The 23,979-nt window shown below is 35.3% G+C and overlaps 1 protein-coding gene across 7 annotated transcripts; it reads left to right on the forward strand.

Annotated features, from left to right (window-relative positions):
- The first annotated feature begins 337 nt into the window (after positions 1–337).
- On the forward strand, positions 338–22,766 carry XLG3 (extra-large GTP-binding protein 3). Of its 7 annotated transcripts, none has more exons than XM_088216409.1 (9): positions 338–794; positions 1,468–2,764; positions 2,894–3,031; positions 17,449–17,553; positions 17,653–17,832; positions 18,168–18,345; positions 19,206–19,453; positions 21,392–21,564; positions 21,926–22,766. In XM_088216409.1, the coding sequence occupies exons 2-9, from the start codon at positions 1,796–1,798 to the stop codon at positions 22,515–22,517; spliced, it is 2,583 nt and encodes an 860-aa protein (XP_088072535.1). In that variant the 5' UTR covers positions 338–794; positions 1,468–1,795; the 3' UTR covers positions 22,518–22,766. The 7 variants fall into 7 exon arrangements, with proteins under 7 accessions (XP_088072535.1, XP_088072537.1, XP_088072540.1 ...); XM_088216411.1 differs by having other exon boundaries at positions 1,498–2,764; XM_088216414.1 differs by having other exon boundaries at positions 1,675–2,764.
- Positions 22,767–23,979: the final 1,213 nt, after the last annotated feature.

The following is a 23,979-nucleotide window of genomic DNA, read 5'->3' on the forward strand; positions in this document are numbered from 1 at the left end:
AGTTATGGCAGTCAAACCAAGAAATAAAACAGCGGTTGGACTAGAAGCTTGAAAATTCTAAAAGAAATTAGGTTTTGCAAGAGGGATTAAGTTAATTACATTATAAATAAATACATAATAATTCAACTTCCCTCAAACTTAGTTACATTATAAAAGTATATTATAATTACTAAATTTAATAATAAATAAATACATAAATTACAATTACTCAGCATTATAATTTTACCAATCATTCATTTCTTCTTCTCTGTTCATCATTTCCCAGGTGGTCAAAAATCATCCACCCAAAAAAATTACCTCGGCGACTCTCTGTTACTCCAAAGTTGAATCTGACACGATCCCGAACAGCGCGTGTTACAAACAGTACAAGGAAGGAAATATCTTGGTCGTGCGATTTTGCTGCTTCAGACACCAGTTCACGCGCTGGTAGAAAGCGCGTGGAGGCACGCCCGCACGAGCTTACCAGTCTCCATCATCACGAACAGTACAGGAGCGAGGAAAGGGTGATGGGTCCCACTTGGCTCTCCTTCATCTTCATCTCTCTCCGTGTAGTTTTCACCATATTGTCACTTTTCTATCTTCAGATTTTGGAATTTTCTCAGTGTCTCTAAAGTTTCTGTGTCGTCCATGGTGATGCATAAGCAATTTTGCAGAGACTTTTCATAGCGCTTTATGGGTTTTTGACTTCTTCGTAACGAATCTCAAAAAGCTAAGCGTTTTGCTTGTTCTTTCTCTTCTTAGATTTTGAGCTCTTCGTCTCTTCAGATTTGCTTTCATTCGGTTCCTTTAGGCAGGTATCTCTCTCTACTTTCTATTTTCTCTCTCTGCTTTATTCCTGTTCGAAAAGTTGGAGATTTGCTCAAAAGGGAATTTCATTAATTTTTTTTTGGGATCTTTTTTGTGGTGAGTGAGTGGTCTTTGTTTGAAGCAGTCTTGGTCTCAAGCTTCTGTTTTTTTTTTTTTGGTTCCCCGAAGATTTGCTTTTGACTGAATTTTTTTTTGAATTCCTGGTATGTCAGAAATGGATGTTTTTCTTTACTTCTTGGTTTCTTTCTCTATTTTGTTTTTGAAGTTTGAAAGTTTAGAAAATAATGTATGATTCGGAGTTGGTTGGATATGTATGACATATTCATGTGATTTCGTCTGTGTTTCAGTTTATAGGTTCTAGTTTTGGCTTTTTCGCTTTAAGTGGTTCCTGGTTGAGGTATAATGGAGCTGCTGTTTTTGACCGTACATTGATTCCGTCTCAAATGGATTTTTCGGTATTGAAAAGTCTAGAGTCTGGCTATGAATTAGTGAACTAAATACGTCATTATCTGTTGTTGACTCTTAAAAAATCTTTTATTGACTCTATAAACACTAGTTACATTCAAACCTGCATCTTTTGTGGTTTTACTTGAAAACTTGATGCTTAGAGGCATGAATTTGATTTTGCTTGGCTTGATATTGTGATGAATGCTTTGGCAGTTTTCTAATTTCTTCTTCTAAAACTCGAAGAGCTTTTCAAAGGTGGCAAGTGGTTGAACTATGGCTGCTCTTTGAGTGTTTCTAGTCTAAATTTTAATCCAAAGAACAGAAGCGGAAGCCCCGGGAGTTTGTGGTTCTGTTGTTTGTTCTCTGTGCATTTTGAGGTGATCTTAACGCTATTGGATCATCTCTTTGATTGCTTGCCAGGCCACAAGGGTATCTAACCTTGTCATTTGGATGATGGAGAAGATTGTTGAACATATTAGGGGAGTTTAGGTAGTTTTAGGGGCTTAGCAAGAGATAGCAGTCTTGTGTTTCTTCAGGAGAGATGGAGCAAAAGGAAGATGAGAGCTGGAGGGAAATGATGAGAAAGGTGCTTCCGCCAGGAGCTCCTGTTCCTGAAAATTCTGCTGATTTTGATTACTCTATAGCATTAGAGTATAAAGGTCCTTCAGTATCCTATGAAGTTCCTAGAGTTGAACCTGTGGGTGTAAATATACGGACAATTCCAACTGCAGAAACATTCTCAGAATCACAAAGTTCAGCAGCTAATGGAAGTCCCCCGGTGGTTGAACCAATCCCTTTGCCTGTGTCTTGTATTGTTGGTGTCACAAGTTCTCCTCCTCAGAGTCCAAGAGGATCAGCAAGCTCAGAATCAGTAGTGTCAGTGCTGCAAAACCCTGAATTTTCTTCGGCTTCACCTTCTGCTTCGCCTGGGTCGGTCAACAATCCTCCTAGAAACCTGCCAAAACTAGTTGTTAATGAAGTAAAGAAAGGACCTGTTGTCACATTTAATACTGTTGATAGATCTGCCAGAAAAGAGGTTGATGTGGAGAAGCCAGCTTTTCCAGAATATGTTGGGGTTTCCAAAGAGAAGAAAAAGAAAAAAAGAAGGGTCTGTTACAGGTGCGGAAAAGGGAAGTGGGAAACTAAGGAATCATGCCTCGTTTGTGATGCCAAGTACTGCAGCAATTGTGTGCTTAGGGCAATGGGGTCAATGCCTGAGGGGCGTAAATGTGTGACCTGTATTGGTGAGCCAATTGATGAATCAAAGCGATTGAAATTGGGTAAACATTCAAGGGTATTATCGCGATTGCTTAGTCCTTTGGAAGTTAAACAAATAATGAAAGCTGAGAAAGAGTGTTCTGCTAATCAACTCCGACCAGAGCAGCTGATTGTGAATGGGTTCCCTTTAAAGCCTGAAGAGATGGTCGAATTACTGGGATGCCCTTTACCTCCAAGGAAGTTGAAGCCTGGTAGATATTGGTATGACAAGGAATCTGGTCTCTGGGGCAAGGTAAATTCATGTTTATGTTGACTAAAAGTCTTCTAGTTGGTTTGCTATAATTAAACGTGCAATTGGTACCAAAATTCCATACCTGATGATCTTGAATGACACTGATTATTTCCATCTGATGATCTACAGGAGGGAGAAAAACCTGATAGAATCATCAGTTCAAACTTAAATTTCACAGGAAAACTGAGCTCTGATGCGAGTAATGGGAATACTGAAGTTTACATCAATGGTCGGGAAATTACTAGGCTTGAATTAAGGGTCTTGAAGGTAATACTTTTATCTATTTCTATCTGGAATCATATCCTATCATTTCATTTCATCCTCCCAATGACTAGTTTGCATATGTCGTGACTTATAACTCATTGCATCTGGGTTTGACAAGATTCTTTTTATAATGCCTTTGAGGCTTGCATGCATGTGATGCTCCTATCACTTTTTTTCAATGTTCGGCATTTGCTGAAGATATACCATTTTCAGTTTAGTCATTTCTGGATTGTTGTTTGTGGGTGGCTTATCTGAACTCTTGTTGCTATGTTTTTATTCAGTTAATTGACTTATTTCTTTGAGAAACCGGTTAGCTTACTTTTTGTGCACTACCGCTAGACAAGAATATTGAAGTCAGCAACTTTGGGTTGCTAGTTTCTCTTAGATGGTGATGACAACCGTAAGGCTGAATCCTGTTGTCGTATTGTGAGATAATATGAAATAACAAGTAAAGCAATGTGGAAACATATAGCAACACAAGGAAATTATGTAATTTTGGCCAATGTGGTATACTCCATGGGACTGGATCTGATTCCCTGAAATCCTGTGCGCCTGCATTAGGTTAAAAGGCCCTATTTATTAGTAATGTAATAAAATCATGATATATTATGACGAATCTTTTCTTAGTCTAATCCTATCAGTATTTATTTTTATTTGATAAAATAATCTTACTATTAATTGCATTATTCACTTAGCAACAAGAGGGCAAAAAGGCTACGAAATTGCTGTCACTGAGAAAAAAGGAAATAGAGAGTGAAAATGAATAAGAGGAGGAGAGAAGGATGGAGGACAGAAAAGAGAAGGAGACAGCTCTGGTAGGCGGGCTTGTGGCTATCTCTGCACAAAAAGAGAAAACAAGGAGGAAGGATGAAATGGAAAGGGGCTGGAGGAGAGAAGGATAAAAGATAAACTAAGAAATATGTTTTTTAGATTGTCACCTCTGTTGATTATTTCTGTATTTAATCTTTCTAACTAGAATTATAAAAAAAAAACATAGTTTTCAATTGATTTTCTTAACAGAGTTAAAGGATTGATGAGGTGGCAACATATTTAAAAGATTCGTGATTAGTTGATGCATTAAAGAACACGGGATCAATTTATCCCTGAGCCTAAAGTTCAAGTAGCAAAAACTGACTTAGCTCTTTCTTTACCATATATGCATGTAGGTGATTTATATCATGGGTCATCCTTTTAGAAAGTGATGGAAGAGAATCTACTTTTGGACGTCTAAAGTTGGGAGGCATTTTAACATAAACTACAGTGTTGGAGGTAGTTTTTTTTTTTTTTGAGACAAGGAAAAAACGAAACTACAGTCTTGGAGCTAGTTTTAGGAAACTAGTAAATAAATGCCACCAATACTTCGAAGGGTAAGAGCTATAGCAGATGTCTTTTTACTGTTTCAATGAAGTGGCAAATATTCTAATTAGGATCTTGTTATGCCCCAATAATTGGCAAAGGAAAAAAAGAAGTGGAAAAATAAAAAAAGTTGCAGTGTGGGCTTCACGCAGGAGAGAGTAATTCTGGGCTGATCTCCATAAGCTTTTGTAGTTTTGGTTTGATTAGGAAAAGAGAATTTTCTTTTTTCTGAAATAAAAATAGTAGGAAAAGATAATATTTAGGATAGAAGTCTAAAATTTTTATGCTGTTTAGAAGTTTCCTTGATAATTTTATTTAATTAGGACTTTGGAGTAAAATAAGAAATTCTTATGGTAGTCTTACTGATGGATCTAGAAATGGGTTGGTTTACATAGAAATCAGCTAGTGGATTGGATTGTTTTTGAGTTTTTTGTATCTTACTTATCTTGGTCATAATTTATAAGCTTGCTAAGAGAGAACCCAATGATTTCTCGAGTAAGTACTCAAACTTTAGTAAAATTTCTTCTCATAAAATCTGCTCAGAAGAACAGCCTTAGGGTTTATTACAATGGAAAAAGCAAGAACTCGAGAATTCAAGTGAGCATGCCGGCTGGGCTCGAAAGTGTAGGGCTGACCTAGTTCCATGGAACATCTTTAGATAAGAAACATGGAAAACTGGAAAGTTGGTAAGCAGCTGCCCCAATACCCTTGATGATGGGAAAAGAACCATAAAATGGTGGGCTAACACCTGAATATGATTGCTGCCCAGAGAAATTAGGCGAGGTGCTTCTAATTTCAGAAGGACCAAATCACCCACATTAAAAGTGACTTTCCAATGGTGAGAATCATAGTTGTCTTTCATGTGCTGTTGAGCTTGAAGTAGCCATTGTCTCAACTCGTGTACAAATTACAGGTCTTAAGCTTACCATCCATAGTTTCAGCTTAAGATAAGCTAGAGCAGCACGCTAATCGAGAAGGACCAAATCACCTTGTGATATAAATACAACTCTTACTTTTATTTAAAAAAAAAAAGATAAGGTAGAGCAGCAAGAAGGAAGCCGGGAATTGAATGCCCATAGACTATTTTAGAAGGAGTAGCACTAAGAGAGAAATGGAAACCAAGGTTGTAAGGATATTCGGCCCAAGCAACCCAATCTACTCGTTAATTTGGATTCTCATGTAAAACAATCGAAATATATATTTACAGTTTGATCAATTACCTCAGTTTGATCATTTGTTTGAGGGTGATATATTGAATGGGAAAGCAAGTTTAATGGAACTAAATTGAAATAATTCATTCCGAAAGGACTTGTAAAAATGACATCGTAGTCATTTACAATTGATTTCGGCAAGCTTGAAACTGTGTCAAAGAAAAGATGAGCAATTGCCATGTAATTGCCATAGATGGATGAGATAGCGGCACAAAATAAGCATATTTAGAAATCCACCACAACTAGCAGAATATTCTTACCATGGGAAGTATAGAAATATCTTATTGGACCTGATGAGGCACCAATAAAGGCATCAATGAACCCCCATGTTGTAATTGATCAACTTTATTTTGTTGACAAATAGGACAAGAATGAACAAAATCAAACTTGTTGCTTCATACCATTCTAGAAAAAAGAAATGATTAGATAGCCTCTTAAGAGTTTTCTTATACCTTTCATGAAATTGATTATTTATAGTGTCAACTGTAGATCTCTAAAAGAAGACTCAGGGTTAATAAAAACCCTATTCTTATAGAAGATTAGGTTTTTTTAAAAAAAATAAAAGATGAAAGTGTTATTATTTACAAAAGTACAAAAGGAGTACCACTCAATTATATAGTAGTTACATATCAATTAAGTGCTCAATGACGCACCCCAAATCTAAGATTAGGTTGTCTCAAACAACTCAATTGCTATTCAATTCCTATCGAGGATTTGATTGTTCAGTTGTTGGAGTGAAAAAGAGTCCTATATAAATGAAAATCTAATTTAGAGAAAACAGGCTACCATGCAATTCCTCAAGCAATTCATCAATCAAAGGAATAGTGAATCTATCTTCAGCGATAAGGGTCGATAATCTATGCAAAATCTCCATGTGTTATTAGCCTTCTTTGCTAAATGAACAAACAAAGAATAAGGAGCTTGGTTCGAACAGATCAACCATTGTTGAAACATATTCTTAAATTGTCGTTCAATCTCATCTTAGGATAACAACAATCGGACCGACCTAGTGAACCCAAACCAATCTGTTAAAACTTGTCTCGGTTTTCACAAGAAAAAATCGAGTTGCATCAGGTCAGTTTGATTTATCTTTTCTTATCCAACCGAGGCAGGTTGGGTTTGGGTTTGAACCAAAAACATTTATTCAAACTAGACCGAGTTGTATATATAATAAATATATCAAATTATAATTTCTCTTGGTTTGTCCCGTATGTTTATTGGTTTTGGAAGAAAATGCATGAAGTAAAATGGGAAAGGATATCTTCAAATTTTTTATATTTTAAGGATATGGATATGTACACACTTGCATACATATACATAAGCTAGTATTGTGTGTAAAGTAACCAAGCCCAAGTACACTAACCTTCCTTGGAAGAGAAAAAAACAAGAAGAAAAAAACAAGAAGAAAAAAGCGCAAGTAGACTAATCTCTCATATTCATTTTGGCTCCAAGAGAGAATATCTATATTTCAATATGTACAATGTTAGTTTTTATTAAATAATTTTTTTGAGATAAAATAATATATATACTATTATTTTATTAAATAATATATATACTATTTTAATGAGAAATAGAAAAACCCTACCCCGAATATCGTCCTTGTCCAATAGCTCCTAATCTTCCTTTTCCTCTCTGTTGTCTTCTTGTTTTTCTTGTCTTCCTCGCTCTTTGCATCACAATAGCCCTAGAGCTCGCGTCGTAGATTGTCTTGTCTTCCTCTTTCAGTCTTCATGCATTGTCTTCCTCTTTCTCTAAGTTGGATGAAGCTTCATCTCTGCATTCAAGTCTTCATCTTTAATCTTCCACTTGCTCAAGGCTCAGTCTTCATCTTTTACTCTTTTAGTGTCTTCCATCGAGTTAGGTCCAATTGGGTTTCATCAAAAGTTCGATTGACGGAAAATAATGTGATCTTGATTAACCCTCTCTGGGTCCAATGCGAGTTCAGGTTTTCTATTTATAGAACTACTTCGAGTTCGAGTTTTGCGAAACCTGACCTAAAACCAATTCGTTTCCATCTCTAATCTCATCCTTCCAAAGATGGGAATAATGATATGGTCTCACAACCACTAGTGGGGTATATAGAAGAAAGGTAATATGGTGATTGCACGTTCAACTAGGAAGCAACCACTAGACGCTAGGAGCATTTCATCAAACTCCAAAAGTAAGCGGTGAAGTTCCATATTACGATCTTTTTCAGTTGACATAGGTGAGAGAACCCAAGCTCGGGAGCTAAAGAATTTTTGGTCTAGTATTACCTTAGGTGAGAAAAGTTACAAATGTTTCATGATAATCAATCCCGTAAGTCTAAGTATTACCTTTTTTTTTTTGGTTGAAATAAAAGTATGAACTGTATTATCTTGGTACCATAAAACCGAAGGTACCGCCCCTATACATAAAACTTTACAATATAGTTAGTGAGTCAATGACATGCCTAAAATCTACATTACTAATCATGTCATACCCTAACAATAAAAACTCAAAATTATGCATACACCTATTTCTCAATCTATACAAATAAGTGGATTTACCCTCAAAAGCTCCACAATTTCTTTCCTTCCAAAGAATCCAAATAAAGGATAATGGAATAATATATTTCAACTTTCTATCTAATTGAATTCTATCTGATGCTCACAAGTCCTCCCTAATAGACCCAACCATCACCCAATTAACCCCAATCAAACTATAAATGGTACTCCACAAACCAAACGCCATCGGACACCACAACAAAACATGCCTGCAACTTTCCGCATCAGCCATACATAAATAACATCTGTTGGGAATAAACAACCCTTGAGCAATTAAGTCATCAATTGTCAATATGCATTCTCTACTTGCTTCCCACGCAAAAAAAGCAACTCTAGGAGGGACATTAGCCTTCCAAATCTGCCTAGTAGGGAGAATTAAGTTCATGACATTATTTCTGTTAATTAAGTGCTTGTAGTAAGATTTGATAGAAAAAAACTCCACTTTTATCCACCTTCCACTGCACCTTATCCTCACCATCAATTAACTGTTGGGCAGACAATAAACATAACTATTTGTCTAGTATCTTCATTCGGGCCTCCTTTTTAAGATCAAGAAGAATGTCATCATAAACTCAACAGTATCATTGCGTATAATTTAATTGAGAGATCCGTTATTAAGTAACTTAATTTGTGCAGTCGAAAAACAAATATCTTTTATCATCTCCTTGTTTGTTTGATATCTTTTTAAAAAATAAAAATAAAAAGTGTAAAGTATATATCATATCAACAGTACCAAGGGGTACTACCCATGTACAAGATATTTACAATTCTGTTATAATGTCAACTACATATGCAAAATCTTCCTCCTTATATATATCATGACTTAGGAAAAGACCCCAAAATAATCAAACCAACTGTCCATGATTTTAACAATCTTTCTTTCCATCCCCTCAAAAGCGCTACTATTCATCTCTTTCCAGATCACCCAAAAAATTGTCAAAGTAATGAGATTTACAAACTTTTTTTTTACATATGTCTTCCCAACCCCATATTTTCATCACTAATCGAACCCATAATAACTCAGTTGATCCCTAACAATCCATACATCATAATCCACAAGTTAGAGACCACCGAGCACCATAACAGGATGTGGTTACATGATTCGGCTGCATTTTTGCAAAAAATAACATCTATTTACCACAATTCTTCCCCGCCTCATCAGCTTGTTGATAGTCAAAATATATTTTCTACCAGCTTACCAAGCAAAAACAACAATTCTTGGTGGTGCCTTTGGCTTCCAAACCTTTAACTAGAAACCTTTGCTCCCCCATCTCCCCATTTCTAGTCAAATGGTTATACAAAGATTTCACTGGAAACAACCCATTCTTTTTCAGTTTCCCACAAGCTGATCTAACATTATCATTCAACTAGATTGCGGAAAATAATTGTAATAAAGATTTATATTTTTCAATCTCCCAATCATTGAGATTTCTTATCATATTAACTATTAACTCCTTAAGTTCCCTTCCCCCATAAGCCTCTTCCACAAAGAATGTTCTTCAATTGAGCAACAGTAAAATTCTGTGGAAATTGATCCTTGTGGCTACCCGTCCCAATCTAGTAGAAGAGAACCTCATTCCCTCTTCCCACCTTCCAATTGGTACACTCTTGAATATAATGTCTCCTCAAACACATACTCTTCCAGAGCCCCGCCCCAAACAATCTACCAAATCTCTAATAGTCCCTTCCCCACTCATGAACCCCCCGTCGGGTTTTTACGACCCTCTTCCAAAGACTGTCCTCATCCCTCATGTACCTCCAAATCCTTTAACCTTGTAATGCCATATTCATTTCAATTAAGGATCTCACGCCTAAATCCACCAGCTCTAAAGGTAGCTTCTCCTCTTCCCACTTCACCAAATGGTACTTCCTTCTCCCTTTGTTTGTTTGATGTCTTCACTTGTTACACTAGTTCGATGGTTAATGATGATCTCCTTCGTGACCTCCCTTATTGACTTGATCTTAGGTGTTGGATAATCAATGATGATGACATCATCTTGCTACACAAAAAGAGATAGGTTATGACATATGATGGTCACAACATCATTGTAATCCTACAAGAGAATGACTGGTTATTTTATTGTCATCATAAAAATAGTTAAAAGTTAGTGAACACATCTTTCAAGAACTCTCCCTATTAATCTATGAACAAGCGGCTTAACTTTTTTGTTGTCTCTTTGAACACTGTGTAGGATTGGAGAGAGAAACTATATTGAGATGTAATTACTTCTTTGTAAAAGTGTAATCATAATGATTTTCATGTATGAGAGAATATTCTATTGTTGAGGGTTGATAGACTTCAGGAAGAGTTTGAACATTTCTATAATTAATTTTTCACAATCAAGATCCAATATTACTAGATATTGTCTAATTCTTGCAACTATTATAAGATTAAAGTCTTACTAACATGGATTGCCTTGTTGAGTCACCTAATGTTTTGAATGTCTAAACAATTAGCTCATTTTTTTAAATTTTTTATTATTTATCATTGTTATTATTATTATTATTATTTTATCTTATATAATATCGTAAGATATATCTAGTGCAATATTCTAGTTAGGTCACATATGCAGTAATCAACTTCAAGTTTCACATTGGTATTTGAGTGCTTGAGAACTTGATAGCCAATCAGTGCTCCTAATAATGAACAAAGTGCATCTTGCATTGACTTAGATGGCTTTTGATGTATTTTTGAGAGACAATACTTGGTCAAATGGACTTTACAAAAGCTCACTGGTCGAATTAGGATGGTTAATAAACATATAACCAATTTTCATAAGATGTTGACACGAATATTTTATTGCATAAATGACCGTGATATTTTTCCTATATAGTCCTACCATTTATTTTCTCCATAATGATATAATTATTTAAAATCTTTATTATAAGGAAAAATTTTCTATTGGTAGTTACGAAGTTTTGTATATATATGAGTTAGTTGTAATATCTAAAGTAGGAAAAAAAAATGTAAATATTTTTCCTAAATTTCTACATGGTATCAGAGTAAAAATAAAAGTATTTTAGGGTTTTAATTTTTTAAAGTTTTTCAAATTCTAAAATATTCTCAACACCCAACCAAAAGGAGCCGCAGCCTCATTACTGGCCGGCCGCACTTCTCCGGTGAACGTCTTCGCTCTACCCGACTCTCTTGCGACGGTTGCACACGACCCTTTCGTGCACAACAGTTGTTTTGCACTTCCGACTTGCGATAATAACTTTTTTTGTGCACAGCCGCTGATTTGCGCCTTCTCTTCGGGCACGGCTATTCGTCCCGATCCGGTTGTCTCCATGTACAGCCACTGATTTGCGCCTTATCTTCACATATGGCTATTCGACCCGACCCGATTGTTTGATTCGTGCACGGCCATTTGCGCAGGGGGTTTGTTTCGTGCATGGGCTCTGCTATTTTCATCTCTAGTTTCTGCTGTTTTTCACACAGGCTGCTGGTTTTGCCCGTTTTTCACATAGATTCCGTTTCAATCCACTTGTTTTTTGTGCTTTTTAGGATCTGATTTTTGGTTTCCACGCGGCCACATGCCCTCCGCCTTCTCAACTGTGCGATTGTCACACTTTCTCTTCTCAGGTTGTTGGTTATTCTTTGGACCAGGAATTATATTCTATCCTTAAGAGATATTATTGGGAATTATTGTTGTTTCTAGTATTCAAAAATGTCATAAGCAAAAAAGGTGATTGTTCCCAATTCTAATAACCCATCATAACAAATCATTCCCATCAAGCTTGATGGAACTAATTATCTTGCTTAGTTTAGATCCTGTTTACTGTTTATCAAAGTTAGAAGTTTGCAAGGTTATATTACTGGTGATGTGAAGAAGCTCGAAATCAGTAATTTGGAATATAACAAATAGGACTCTGAAAATTCTTTGGTCATGTCTTGGCTCATTAACTCCATGCAACCTCATATTGTCCGAACATATCTGTTGTTCAACACCGTCGCATAAATATGAAATGCAGTGTCTTTTACATACTCACAAGTGGGTAATGATGCTCAAATTTATGAACTCAAGAGTAAGGTTCACAACACTAAACAAGGAGAATTGACTATCTCTCAATATTTTTCTAAACTCAGTGCATTATGGCAGGAGCTCGAGTATTATCAGGATTTTCAAGCAGATTGTCCAGGAGATGATGTCAAATTTCAGAAAATAATAGAAAATGAGCGGATTTATGATTTCTTGGCTGGTCTGAATGCCGAATATGATCAGATACGGGTCCAGGTACTTGGAAATGATCTTTTTCCCTCATTAGAACTAACTTATTCTTACGTTCAGTAAGAGGAAAGTAGAAGAATTGTCATGTTCTACATAACACCAATTGAGAAAGCTGGGTTAATTGTTCAGTTTGATCACTCCTAAGACTAACGGAATTGTGACTATTGTGGGAAGCCGAGACACACTAAGGAGACTTATTGGAAATTGTATGGACGACCCACTAGAGGACGGTGGGGAAGAAAAGGTGGGCCTATGAGAGCTCAAACAAACTTGGTTGCAGCAAGTGAAGCACTTGACACACCAACAGTGGGAACTTTTTCCACTGAAGAGATTCAGAGTCTAAAGCGCATTTTGTCTCAATTTAAACAACTATTGGTACATTACGTATGGTAAAATCAGGTATTCATTCTCTCCCTCTTCTTTCAACTCCTGATGATTGGATTATAAACTCTAGAGCTAACAGTCAAGCTCTTCCACTGAATTTCTAACCTATTTTTCTTGCACTAAAGGAGAAAATGTTCGTGTCTGGAACATGTTCCATTAATTGTATCCTGACTATTGCACTATCTTTAGTTTTACATGTAGTTAGTTTTGCTAATAACATTTTATCTATTAGTGTCATTACTAAAGATCTAAACTGTAAAATAGAATTTTTTCCTGATTATTATATCTTTCAGATTCTTCAAACAGAGAGGATGATTGACATTGGTAGACTGCAGGATGGCTTATATGTTTTGAAAAGAAGTCAGAACCTAATTGAGAATCAAGCCACCATTGAGAACAAGAAAATCAATTTGGAAATACTACAATGGCACCGGCGGTTGGGACACCTTTCCTTTTTTATTTTAGAAAAATTATATCTTAATCTATTTAAGAGAACTTCCATGGATTCTTTATTTTGTGATGTATGTGAGTTTGTTAAACATAAAATGAGTTTTTATCATTTGAGTAATAATGAAAGTTTTATTCTTTTTATGACTATTCACTCTGATGTGTGGGGGCCTACTCAGAACACTTCTTTATCTTATCATCGATGGTTTGTTATTTTTATTGACTGTTATACTCGATTGACATGAATTTACCTGTTGAAAACAAAAAATGATGTATTTTCATGCTTTCAAGCATTTCATAAAATGATATGTACACAATTTGATGGTAAAGTTAAGGTCCTGAGAACTGACAATGGTACAGAATATATGGATAGGGAGTTCCGTACTTACTTGGAGTCAAATGGGATAATTCACCAAACAAATTGTGCCTACACCAGTGAACATAATGGAGTTGCTGAAAGAAAAAACAGACACATACTGGAGGTAGTTGGATCACTAATGTTCACCATGAACGTACTTAAAAGTTATTGGGGAGATACAATTCTCTCAGCTGTCTATCTTATTAATAGAATGCCTTTACGGGTTCTTGAGTTTAGAAGTCCTCTGAAAGTTTTGCAAAGTACAAATTCTCATACTGTTCATCCAAAAGTGTTTAGATGTGTTTGCTTTGTTCATACTAAAAATGTGAGCAAGTTGGAACCCAGAGTTCTAAAGTGTGTATTTATTAGATATTCTCCAACTTAAGAGGGTTACAAGTGTTTTCATCCACAAACTAGAAAATACTTTGTGACTATAGATGTTACTCTTCAAGGGGAGAGTGAAATGGAAGAGGTGATGTCCAGTTTTGTAACTTTTGACAGTCATATTCAGGGGGAGAATTATATGTTAGAAGATCTTATTCAAGAAAAAAATGCTAGACGATTGGATCAACTGGATCTGAAAAAGTATTCAATGAGAGATAAGATAGAAAAAGCCATAATGCAGTTTATCCCAGGTCAGAATCTTCTTTAGTTCCTGAAGATACAGGTGAGTCATCTTTACCTTGTGAATTATCTGATATAAACACACTGCTCTTAGAAAAGGAATCAGAACTTGCACTAAGTATTCTCTATCTAATTTTGTTTCATATGACTCTCTATATCCCTCATATAGAGATTTTGTCTTATCTGTTTCTTATGTATCTATTTCACAGGATTTGAGAGAAGTTTTAGAAGATCCTAATTGGAAGGAAGCGATGATTGAAGAAATAAGAGCATTGACAAAAAATGAAACATGGGAGCTCGTTTCAATTTCAAAAAAAAAGAAAATGATTGGTTGCAAATGGATGTTCATTGTAAAACACAAATCAGATGGGCCGATGACCTATTGAAAGATACAAAGGTAGACTAGTGGCTAAAAGGTTTACACAAACCTATGGAGTTGACTGTCAGAAAACCTTCGCCCCTGTTGCAAAAATGAACACAATCAGAATATTACTATTCTGCGCTGCTAATTTTTGATCGAGATTTACACCAGTTTGATGCAAAAAATGACTTCCTCTATGGGGATTTAGAGGAGGATTATACATGAAGATTCCACATGGATTTGAAGATGAAAGAACATAAGGGAAAGTTTGCAAATTAAAAAAGACCTTGTATGGATTAAAACAGTCTCCAAGAGCATGATTCGAAAGGTTCAGAAGAGTTATGATTTCTTTCGGATATCGGAATATTGATCATACCTTATTTATCAAGCATTGTAAGAGTATGATCACTCTTCTCTATGTAGATATTATGGTGACTAAAGATGATACAAAGGAGATGATTCGATTAAAGAAATTTTTTGCTCGAGAATTTGAAATCAAAAATCTTAAAAAATTGTAGTACTTTCTGTGAATTGAGATTGTCAGATCTAATAAAAGAATTTTTATCTCTCAAAGAAAGTATATCCTACACTTGCTAGAAGATACTGGTATAATGGGTTGCAAGTCAGCCGAATCCCCTATTGAAAGTAATCACAAATTACAAGCAGGTAGTGGTACATCAATTGATATTGGAAGATATCAGAGATTAGTTGGAAGACTCATTTATCTTTCACATACTAGTCCAGATATAGCATATGCAGTTAGCCTGGTGAATCAGTACATGCATGATTCTTCGTGTGACTCATTTACATGCTGTTTTTCGAATACTACAATATCGAAAATTTGCATCAAGAAGAGGTTTATTCTTCTCTAGAAATGACCATCTTAAGATAGAAATATTTACTGATACTGATTGGACTGGATCTCCTGATGATAGAAAGTCAACTACCGATTACTCCACACTCGTTGGAGGCAACTTGGTTACATAGAAAAGTAAGAAGTAGAGTGTAGTTGTCCGTTCTAATTAAGGAATTAAAATTGTTTAAAGAAGAAAGTTTATTATTGTTTTGTGACAATAAAACAGCTATTAATATTGCTCAAAATTATGTTCAACAATATCGAACAAAATACATTGAGATTGACCGTTATTTCATAAAGGAAAAAGTGGTTGATAGTTCCTTATGCTTACATAATGTGTCTTCTAGCAATTAGGTGGCAGATATCTTCACCAAAAGACTGTACAACAAAACTCTTCAGAACTTGATATGCAAGTTGGATATGTGTGATATCTTTGTATCAACTTGAGGGGGAGTGTTGACACGAATATTTTGTTACCTAAATGACCGTGATATTTTTCCTATATAGTTCTATCATTTATTTTCTCCATAATGATGTAATTACTTGGAATCTTTATTATAAGGGAAATTTTTCTATTAGTATTTAGAAAGTCTTGTATATATACGAGTCATTTGTAATACCTAAAGTAGGGGAAAAAAAATGTAAATATTTTTTTCAAATTCCTATGGTTGTTTTTAAGCCCTTTACTGCATCATGTCATAATACTATTATCATTACATTGATTTTCTCTTCCATTAGTCCAATTAGAAGACTTAACAGACATCTCAAATCAGATAACCTTGGTTGAATGCATGAATAGACATATCAATTTTCCTAAAAAGTGTGTATATAACATGAATCCTACCAAGCTAATTTCAAAAAGTAAAAGAGCATACCCAAGAACATCAATAACTAGTCTGAAAAATGTTGAGATCATGTCTGGAGGTGATTGAACAGGACAAGTTAAACTGGACTGACCAAATCAGTTTGAACTGGTCGGTAGAACCTTCAAAATACTGAAACCCACGTGTAGTGGTCTGCATGTGGGTGTGACGCACCAGCTTCAGGAGGTCGTTTGTTGTTGGTCTTTCTGTCAGGGACTTGTCTGGAGGCCTGCTGTGGATCTGGTGGTGTTGTTTGTTGATGTTACCGGAAAATGGCAGTTTCTGGTGAGGCAGTGGCATGAACAACATAAAGAAGCAATTGGCGTGGTTTCCGATGAAGTTAGGAGCTGAGACTTGCTCTCTAGGCTTGTCAGTTGCCTCTGGCATTGATGGCAGAGCAGTGATGCCTAACTCCTAGGGGTGCCCTGCAAATGCTTGTAGTCAACAACCTCTGTCTGGACTGCAGTTGCTGCTGCAGCTTAGCCTCTGTTTAGGGTTTGTGAGGTGACTGATTTAGTAGCACGCTGTGAAATTAGGACAAAAGTTATGGTAACCTGGCAAATTGAAGTTAGGCTCTAATACTAACTGATGTAGAACAAAGAGAGCTTGTACACAACGTATAGAGAAAATTTAGTAATAACCAAACTTGGTAAATATCTCAATATTTGTTAATAATCATATGAATTGTTTACTTAATAATTAATCTAGAGTGTATTATTTATAAGCATCAAAATAGAATGAAAAAATGGATTTTTAAATCAATCCAGGAATTTACTAAAATAGAAAAATAAGCTAAGTAATTAAATATCTAAAGTAAAATATAATTAAATAGGATAGTAACTAAATAGAAAATAATAAAATCATATCATTAATAAACCTATAGATACTAGTTTTTAAATAAGTTAACTACCTTAATAATTTGGAGACATTACAATTACATAAATATATCTTAGTATTTAAATATGTCCATTCTGGTATCTTCCTGTTCTGATCAAGTCGTGATCCCTTTGGGTGATCCATATATTGCATGTCTTGCATGGTTAGCTTTTTACAGATTAACCCAATTAACTCATCTCATCTGTTAACCCAAACTAGCAGATCTGCATCAATAAATTCTTCTCTGCTATGCTGACCTTGTTAAGACTAGTCTTTCCAGGTTCTGTGGTTTCTAGGCAATATTACAAACTTATTCTCTTAAATTTTCAGCTAGCAAATGTGCAGTGTCCACGTGATACTCATTTTTGGGTCTATGATGATGGTCGTTATGAGGAAGAAGGCCAGAACAATATCAGGGGAAACATATGGGAGAAGGTATAGACTAGAAATCTCATTGCTGGAAACTCCTTTAATCCTACAGTTAGTCACGCATATCTCATATAATGCAATTTGAATTTGCTCTTTGCTAGACAGGCTTCAACACGTTTTGTTTGTACGTTGTTCTCATTGCCTGTCCCTCATTGTGAACCACATGGCACAAGAGATGAGGCTAGCAATTATACAACTGTCCCAAGTTATCTAGAGCAAAAGAAGATTCAGAAACTTCTCTTGCTGGGCCTTCATGGCTCTGGAACCAGTACTATCTTTAAGCAGGTATATTTCCTTTTTTTTAAATCAATCTTTAAGCAAGTATCTTAACCGATTTTGAGTTTTCATTTTTAAATTGGAATGCTTATTCTTGTTCTACTTTATTAGAGAAGAAGTTTTTGGAGTATTATATTTCTATCTACTTATGTGAGATCTTCTTCAATATATTTCATCATTAAATTTGTTTATTGTCCTTAGTCTAATAAACTGCAGTCCTAAGAATGTTTTGCACAATTGTTGTGTTCTTGATAGATTCTCATTTTTTGATGCCATCTCTTTCTCAACATTGTTCATAGTAATGATGCCATTTTCTCAAATGCAAATTTCGTATTCCTCCACAGGCCAAATTTTTGTATGGGAACAAATTTACTGCAGAAGAACTCCAGGATATCAAGCTGATGATACAGAGCAATATGTATAGATATCTTAGCATATTGCTAGATGGAAGGGAGCGGTTTGAGGAGGAGGCCCTCTCAAGACTGAAAGCAGTGGGCTCCCTTGATGGCGTCTCTGAAGAAGGTAATATTTGCTGATATTATTTTCTTTTGATGTTATTAAGTTGTTTGGAATCTAGTGTACCATTTAAGTATTTATGCAGCTGTGTATTCTCTGTTGCTGCTATTGTTTATCATAAATCCAAATGTTGAAAGTACATGGTGATGACAGGTCACCTGCTGAAATAGTTCATGATGCTCATAATGCTAATGACCCGACTAATACATATAATGCTTGCCTTTTTGTCTGGTCTGCATTCTTAATTATCTATTTTTGAGCTGTCAAAAAATGAAATTAGAGGGTTTCGGTGGTATCAATTTTGAAAGATATAGAGTTAATTTCATGCTAAATCCATGATTATTAAGAATAGGTTAGATGCAGTTGAAATTAGTTCATCACTTAAACAAGACTGAACTAGTTTTCGTGCTGCAAGTTCTTTTCCTCCTTCCAGTTTGGTTGAAGTAATTTGATTGAGCATGAGGTTAAAATCATCTAAATATCTTCCATTTTAATTTTTTGCTGGTCAGTGAGTGAGTACTTGGGTAGAGGGAAAGAAAGAAAAGGTTTATTGGCAACCCCTTCCCTGATAGGTAACATCTTGTGGTAACTACAGCTTGTCTAGTTGTGGATCAAATGCTATTTTCTCTAATATGATTTTAATTTTTTTAAAAAATCAAGAGTGTTTTACCTAATTTTTTGTGCTTTTGATAATGCCATAGGAAGTTTTGATGCTACTTATATGGGAAAACAAATTCAAATCATTGAGAAAATCTTACATTTTTTTTAAAAGAATAAATATTTGAATCAACTTAAGAAAACTTTACGAAACAGTGAAATTAGCATAGATTATTCAAGTGTCTCAAGTAATGACAGCTTCTTTACAGGCGCTGAAGATGACAATAATGAAGCAAGTCAGTGTATCTACTCCCTTAACCCGAGGTTGAAGCATTTCTCTGATTGGCTGCTCGACATTATAGCTACAGGAGATTTAGATGCATTTTTCCCTGCTGCAACTCGTGAGTATGCTCCGTTAGTTGAAGAGGTCTGGAAAGATTCTGCTGTACAGGAAACATATAAAAGAAAAGATGAGCTTCACTTTCTTCCTGATATTGCAGAATATTTCTTAAGTCGGGTATGATATGAGGATACTCAAGTATAATAATGTTGGTTATATCTTTTTTCTTTTCAAATAAAAGTATAGAAAAGTATTATTCACAATGGTACCAAGGGAATACCGCTCATATAGAAAAGTATTTACAAATCAATTAAGTGATCAATGACATTCTCAAAATCATCCAATCTATTAATGTCATGATCTAAGAGTATAGAACCAAAAATATGAAATCATCTATCTCTAATATTACCCATTTCCTTCTCAATACCCTCAAAAGCTGTAGAATTTCTCTCATTCCAAACAACCCAAAAGATAGATAAATGAATTAAAAGTAAGTAAGATTTCTTTTTACACAAGCTTGCCCGAGCACACAACTCTTCACTGATCGATCCCACTATAACCCAATTGATACCCAAAAGGTTATACACCACTAATCAAATATTATAAACCATAGGGCACCGAAGAAGAATATGGTTGTAGGATTCTGCCTGTCTTTTACATAAGAAGCGCCTATTTACCCTGAGTATACCCCTCCGCATCAGCTTATCAATCATCAAGATACAGTTCTTACACACTTCCCAAGAAAAAAAAGCAACTCTAGAGGGGGGGGTGTTTTGCCAGAAAATGACTTTCCTTGTTTCCTTCTCCTCTTGTTAAGTGTCTACAGAAAGCAATAATGTTGGCCATATCTGATTTGCATAACAAAGTACTACACACTGTTTACTTGTATGATACTGATTTTCATTTTTCGATGATGGAATGGTTAATTGTGATGTAACTTTTTCCATTGTTCATGGGAAATTGGATGCTTACTGAAATTTGAGTTTGCCCCATTCTTCACATGTATGGTTGCTTTCTTTGTGTTTTTCCAACAGGTGTGGATGTAAAAACATTTATTTTGATTCACATTTGGAATCAATAGTGGCTGTTCATTCTGTCCACAGTTATATTTGGAGCTATACTTGTGGAATCTTATATGTTAAAGGATTATGATTGTCATTTAATGGCAGAAAACCATTATGGAAATTCCGGATGCTACAAGATTGTGATTGATTTTTAATGGCAAAGCATCAGTGATTGATTTTACTGATTAATTAGGTGTATATTTTGTAATTAATTAGGTGTAGTCAATTACTTGATTTCTTTCCTTTTTTTTGGTAGACTCTTATACCATAAATTACAAGAGAGTTTTATAATTCTGAAATAACAAGAAAATTTACATATTTTAATTCTGCTTTTCAATACTTGATTTGCATCTAACAAATATTTCCTCTTTAGACTATATGATTTGGAGAGATATTCTTGTTAGGATCAATTGATGAGTGATAGATGACCAATCATCTGTTAATGTCGATTGTTATTGCTACATCTGAGATTATCAAATTCTTTTCTTATTGTTCTGAGAATTACAATTGTTATTAATACAGTTGTCAGTTTGATTAATTATGTTGCTGAGAGATGGAACAGATGATATTACTTAGTAAACAGTCTTAATTCCAGTTTTTCCTATTTCTATATGTTAAGAATTTTTATATCTGCATTCCAACCTCATTATTATTTTTCTACAAAATATACCTCCATGACAACCAATAAGGAAAGCATTGAAATAATAAAGATAAGAATTTAAGGTTTCTAAGTTCTAATCAAATTCAATATCTTCTATCCTAAATAGCTTATGTTGTTAATCGTAGTAATTGAAAAAAAATCCTAATATTAAAATTCTTCAGATTTAACATCTTGTTCTTCATTGGTATGTCATTGGTCATTTACTTCAATATATTTTTTCTATCTTATGGTCATTGTTATTGTTATTGTTATTGTCACTGTTAGTATTAAGACTATTATTTTGTGCCAGACCTGACTGTTCTGTGCAAGTTTTTATTTCAACTGTGGTGTTTCTCAGACTGAACTTAGACAAAACTTCTTTGCGTGATTTCAATGCCTTGTTTCTGCCAGGCGGTTGAAGTGTCGAGTAACGAATATGAACCTTCAGAGAGAGACATTCTTTACGCGGAAGGGGTCACGCAAGGAAATGGTTTGGCTTTTATGGAATTTTCACTCGATGACCGTAGCCCAATGTCGGAGACTTATACAGACAACATGGAAGCTCCATTACAGCCTATGACCAGGTTATTTCTGTATATCATTCTCAGTGCCCATATACATAGTGGGGCTATTAAAGATAATGAAACTTTAATTGATTTGCCCGTTTACAAAACTCATAATCAACTTAAGCACAGATTACATATTTGAAATCTCAGCTTGCAAATCCGTCGTTCAAAAGCTGTCATGCCAGTGTGGCAGCTTGAGAAATTCTTTCTGCTTTTTCATCTTCTTTTGGATAATTGACGTGAGTGATCTCTGCCCCATGTAGAAGGGCTTGTCTAATTTTAGGACCGTGTCTGTAGCCATGAATTATTGAAGGATGCAAAGTCTTTATTTTCTTGTTCTTATGATATCTAGGACTCAAAGTAAGATTTGCTGTTGCAGATACCAGCTTATTAGGGTAAACGCAAAGGGAATGAACGAAGGGTGCAAGTGGGTGGCAATGTTTGAAGATGTCAGGGTAGTGGTCTTCTGTGTCGCCCTTAGAGATTATGATCAGATGTGGCTTGCACCAGAGAATGGTGTTGGTGGAGCCCTGCTCCAGAACAAGATGATACAAAGCAAAGATCTTTTTGAAACAATGATCAGGCACCCTTGCTTCAAGGATACCCCCTTTGTCTTGATACTAAACAAGTATGATATCTTTGAGGAGAAGGTCAATCGAGTGCCCTTAAGTACTTGTGAGTGGTTCAATGATTTCAGTCCAGTGAGGGCTCACCACAACAACCAGTCATTAGCTCACCAAGCTTACTACTATGTCGCGATGAAGTTCAAAGACCTATACGCTTCCCTAACCGGCCGGAAGCTTTTTGTGTGGCAAGCAAGGGCAAGGGATCGAGTGACAATTGATGAAGCATTTAAATACATAAGGGAAGTTCTGAAGTGGGATGATGAGAAAGAAGACCACTACTGTGGAGTAGAGGATTCATGTTACAGTACAGATATGAGCTCGTCGCCTTTTGTGAGGCAAGACTGATAAGCTCCGGTCACTTGTGAGATATTATTGGTACTATCTTTTCATAGACAAGAAAATTGTAAGAAGAGAGAGAGAGAGAGAGAGAGAGAGAGAGAGAGAAGCCATGTTCTTGCCCCTTTATTGATTCCAATAAGATGATTGTGATGTCCTAACTATGCCTCCTTTTGCTTTTCAATATATTCTTCTGTGAATTTTCGAAGCATTGATTTATTGTTGTTAATATGAAAAGCATGTTTGGTTGGGTTTCAATGTCATAGTATGTTTCATGGATTTATTGCATTAACATGTTTGGTTATACAAAGGGTAAATAGCCATCTATTTATTAAAATAAGTGACTGCTAATACAATTATTTCTTACATTATACTATTTGGTTAAAGAATTATAAATGATAATTTAATTTAATCATATTTTCCTTATTATATAAGGTTAGCGAGAAGCTACTTTTGAGTTCTAAAAACTAATGAGTACTTTAAATGTAAGAAATGTTGCTTAGGTTCTATTTGCCCTGGCTAATAATTGTCATGAACAACTAAAAATATTTTGAAAATAACTTTTAAAATTACAGTTTTAAGATTAAAGAAGTATATCAGTTTATTATTTAGTATAATTTGTTAATGAAATATTTTTAATATAAAACATTATTGAAAAAATTATATAGTCATAAATTTGTTATTTGTTACAGTTTGGTATCTAATGTTATTTGATTCTCTTCCTCTACCTTTCCTTTCCTAGCCCAGCTTCCTCGTTCGCATTCTTGAACCAGCGTTCATGTCCCGTACTCAGTCTTCAGCTGTCAGTCAGTCGTGGATCCTCCACCACCTTGGGCTGGTTTTGCTCAGAACCAGCATCAAAAAATTTGGAGGTTAATGAGCAGATTTATACCCTATACATGGATAAACCACAAGAAAAACAGATTAGATGCACTTTCTCATATTCGACTCTAAATGTTCTTTTGTTGATACAATGTTTAGCGAGCAATGTCTTTGATATGTCTAGCTCCACGCAGAGCCTTGGGTACCTCCCTCTTACGATCAGTGAGGTAGTGGTGTCAACTTGGAGCACGCATTCAAACCGGGGTCCCAATTTGGTTTCAGGAAAGTTATATCAAAGTATTCAATAAGTAGTTCGACGAATCTGATTCATACTGCTATTTTGTCTATCACAGCGTCCTCGAGTTCAAAGTTCAGGGTCCATGATTTTACAGCAAGATGGTGGTCAAGTATGATCTACGACCCTGCCATTAGAACAAATTCAAAGTCAGCTTCTTTGGTGAATTTAGCCGGGTAAAAGTTGTTGTCGATATTGCTCAGTTGAAGGATGCCATTAACCTGCCATAGCTTCTTTATTCTCTATTGCTGGAAAGTTTTATCACCAATGCTAAATGCCATGGTTTCCGAAGTTGATGTTTTTCCTCAGCTGAAAGTTGGACGTTTGGTCTTCTTCATCGTCGTCCCCATCTAG

The sequence above is a fragment of the Carica papaya genome, chromosome 3 (assembly GCF_054855325.1).
Source record: "Carica papaya isolate Zhongbai chromosome 3, ASM5485532v1, whole genome shotgun sequence".
Lineage (NCBI taxonomy): Eukaryota > Viridiplantae > Streptophyta > Magnoliopsida > Brassicales > Caricaceae > Carica > Carica papaya.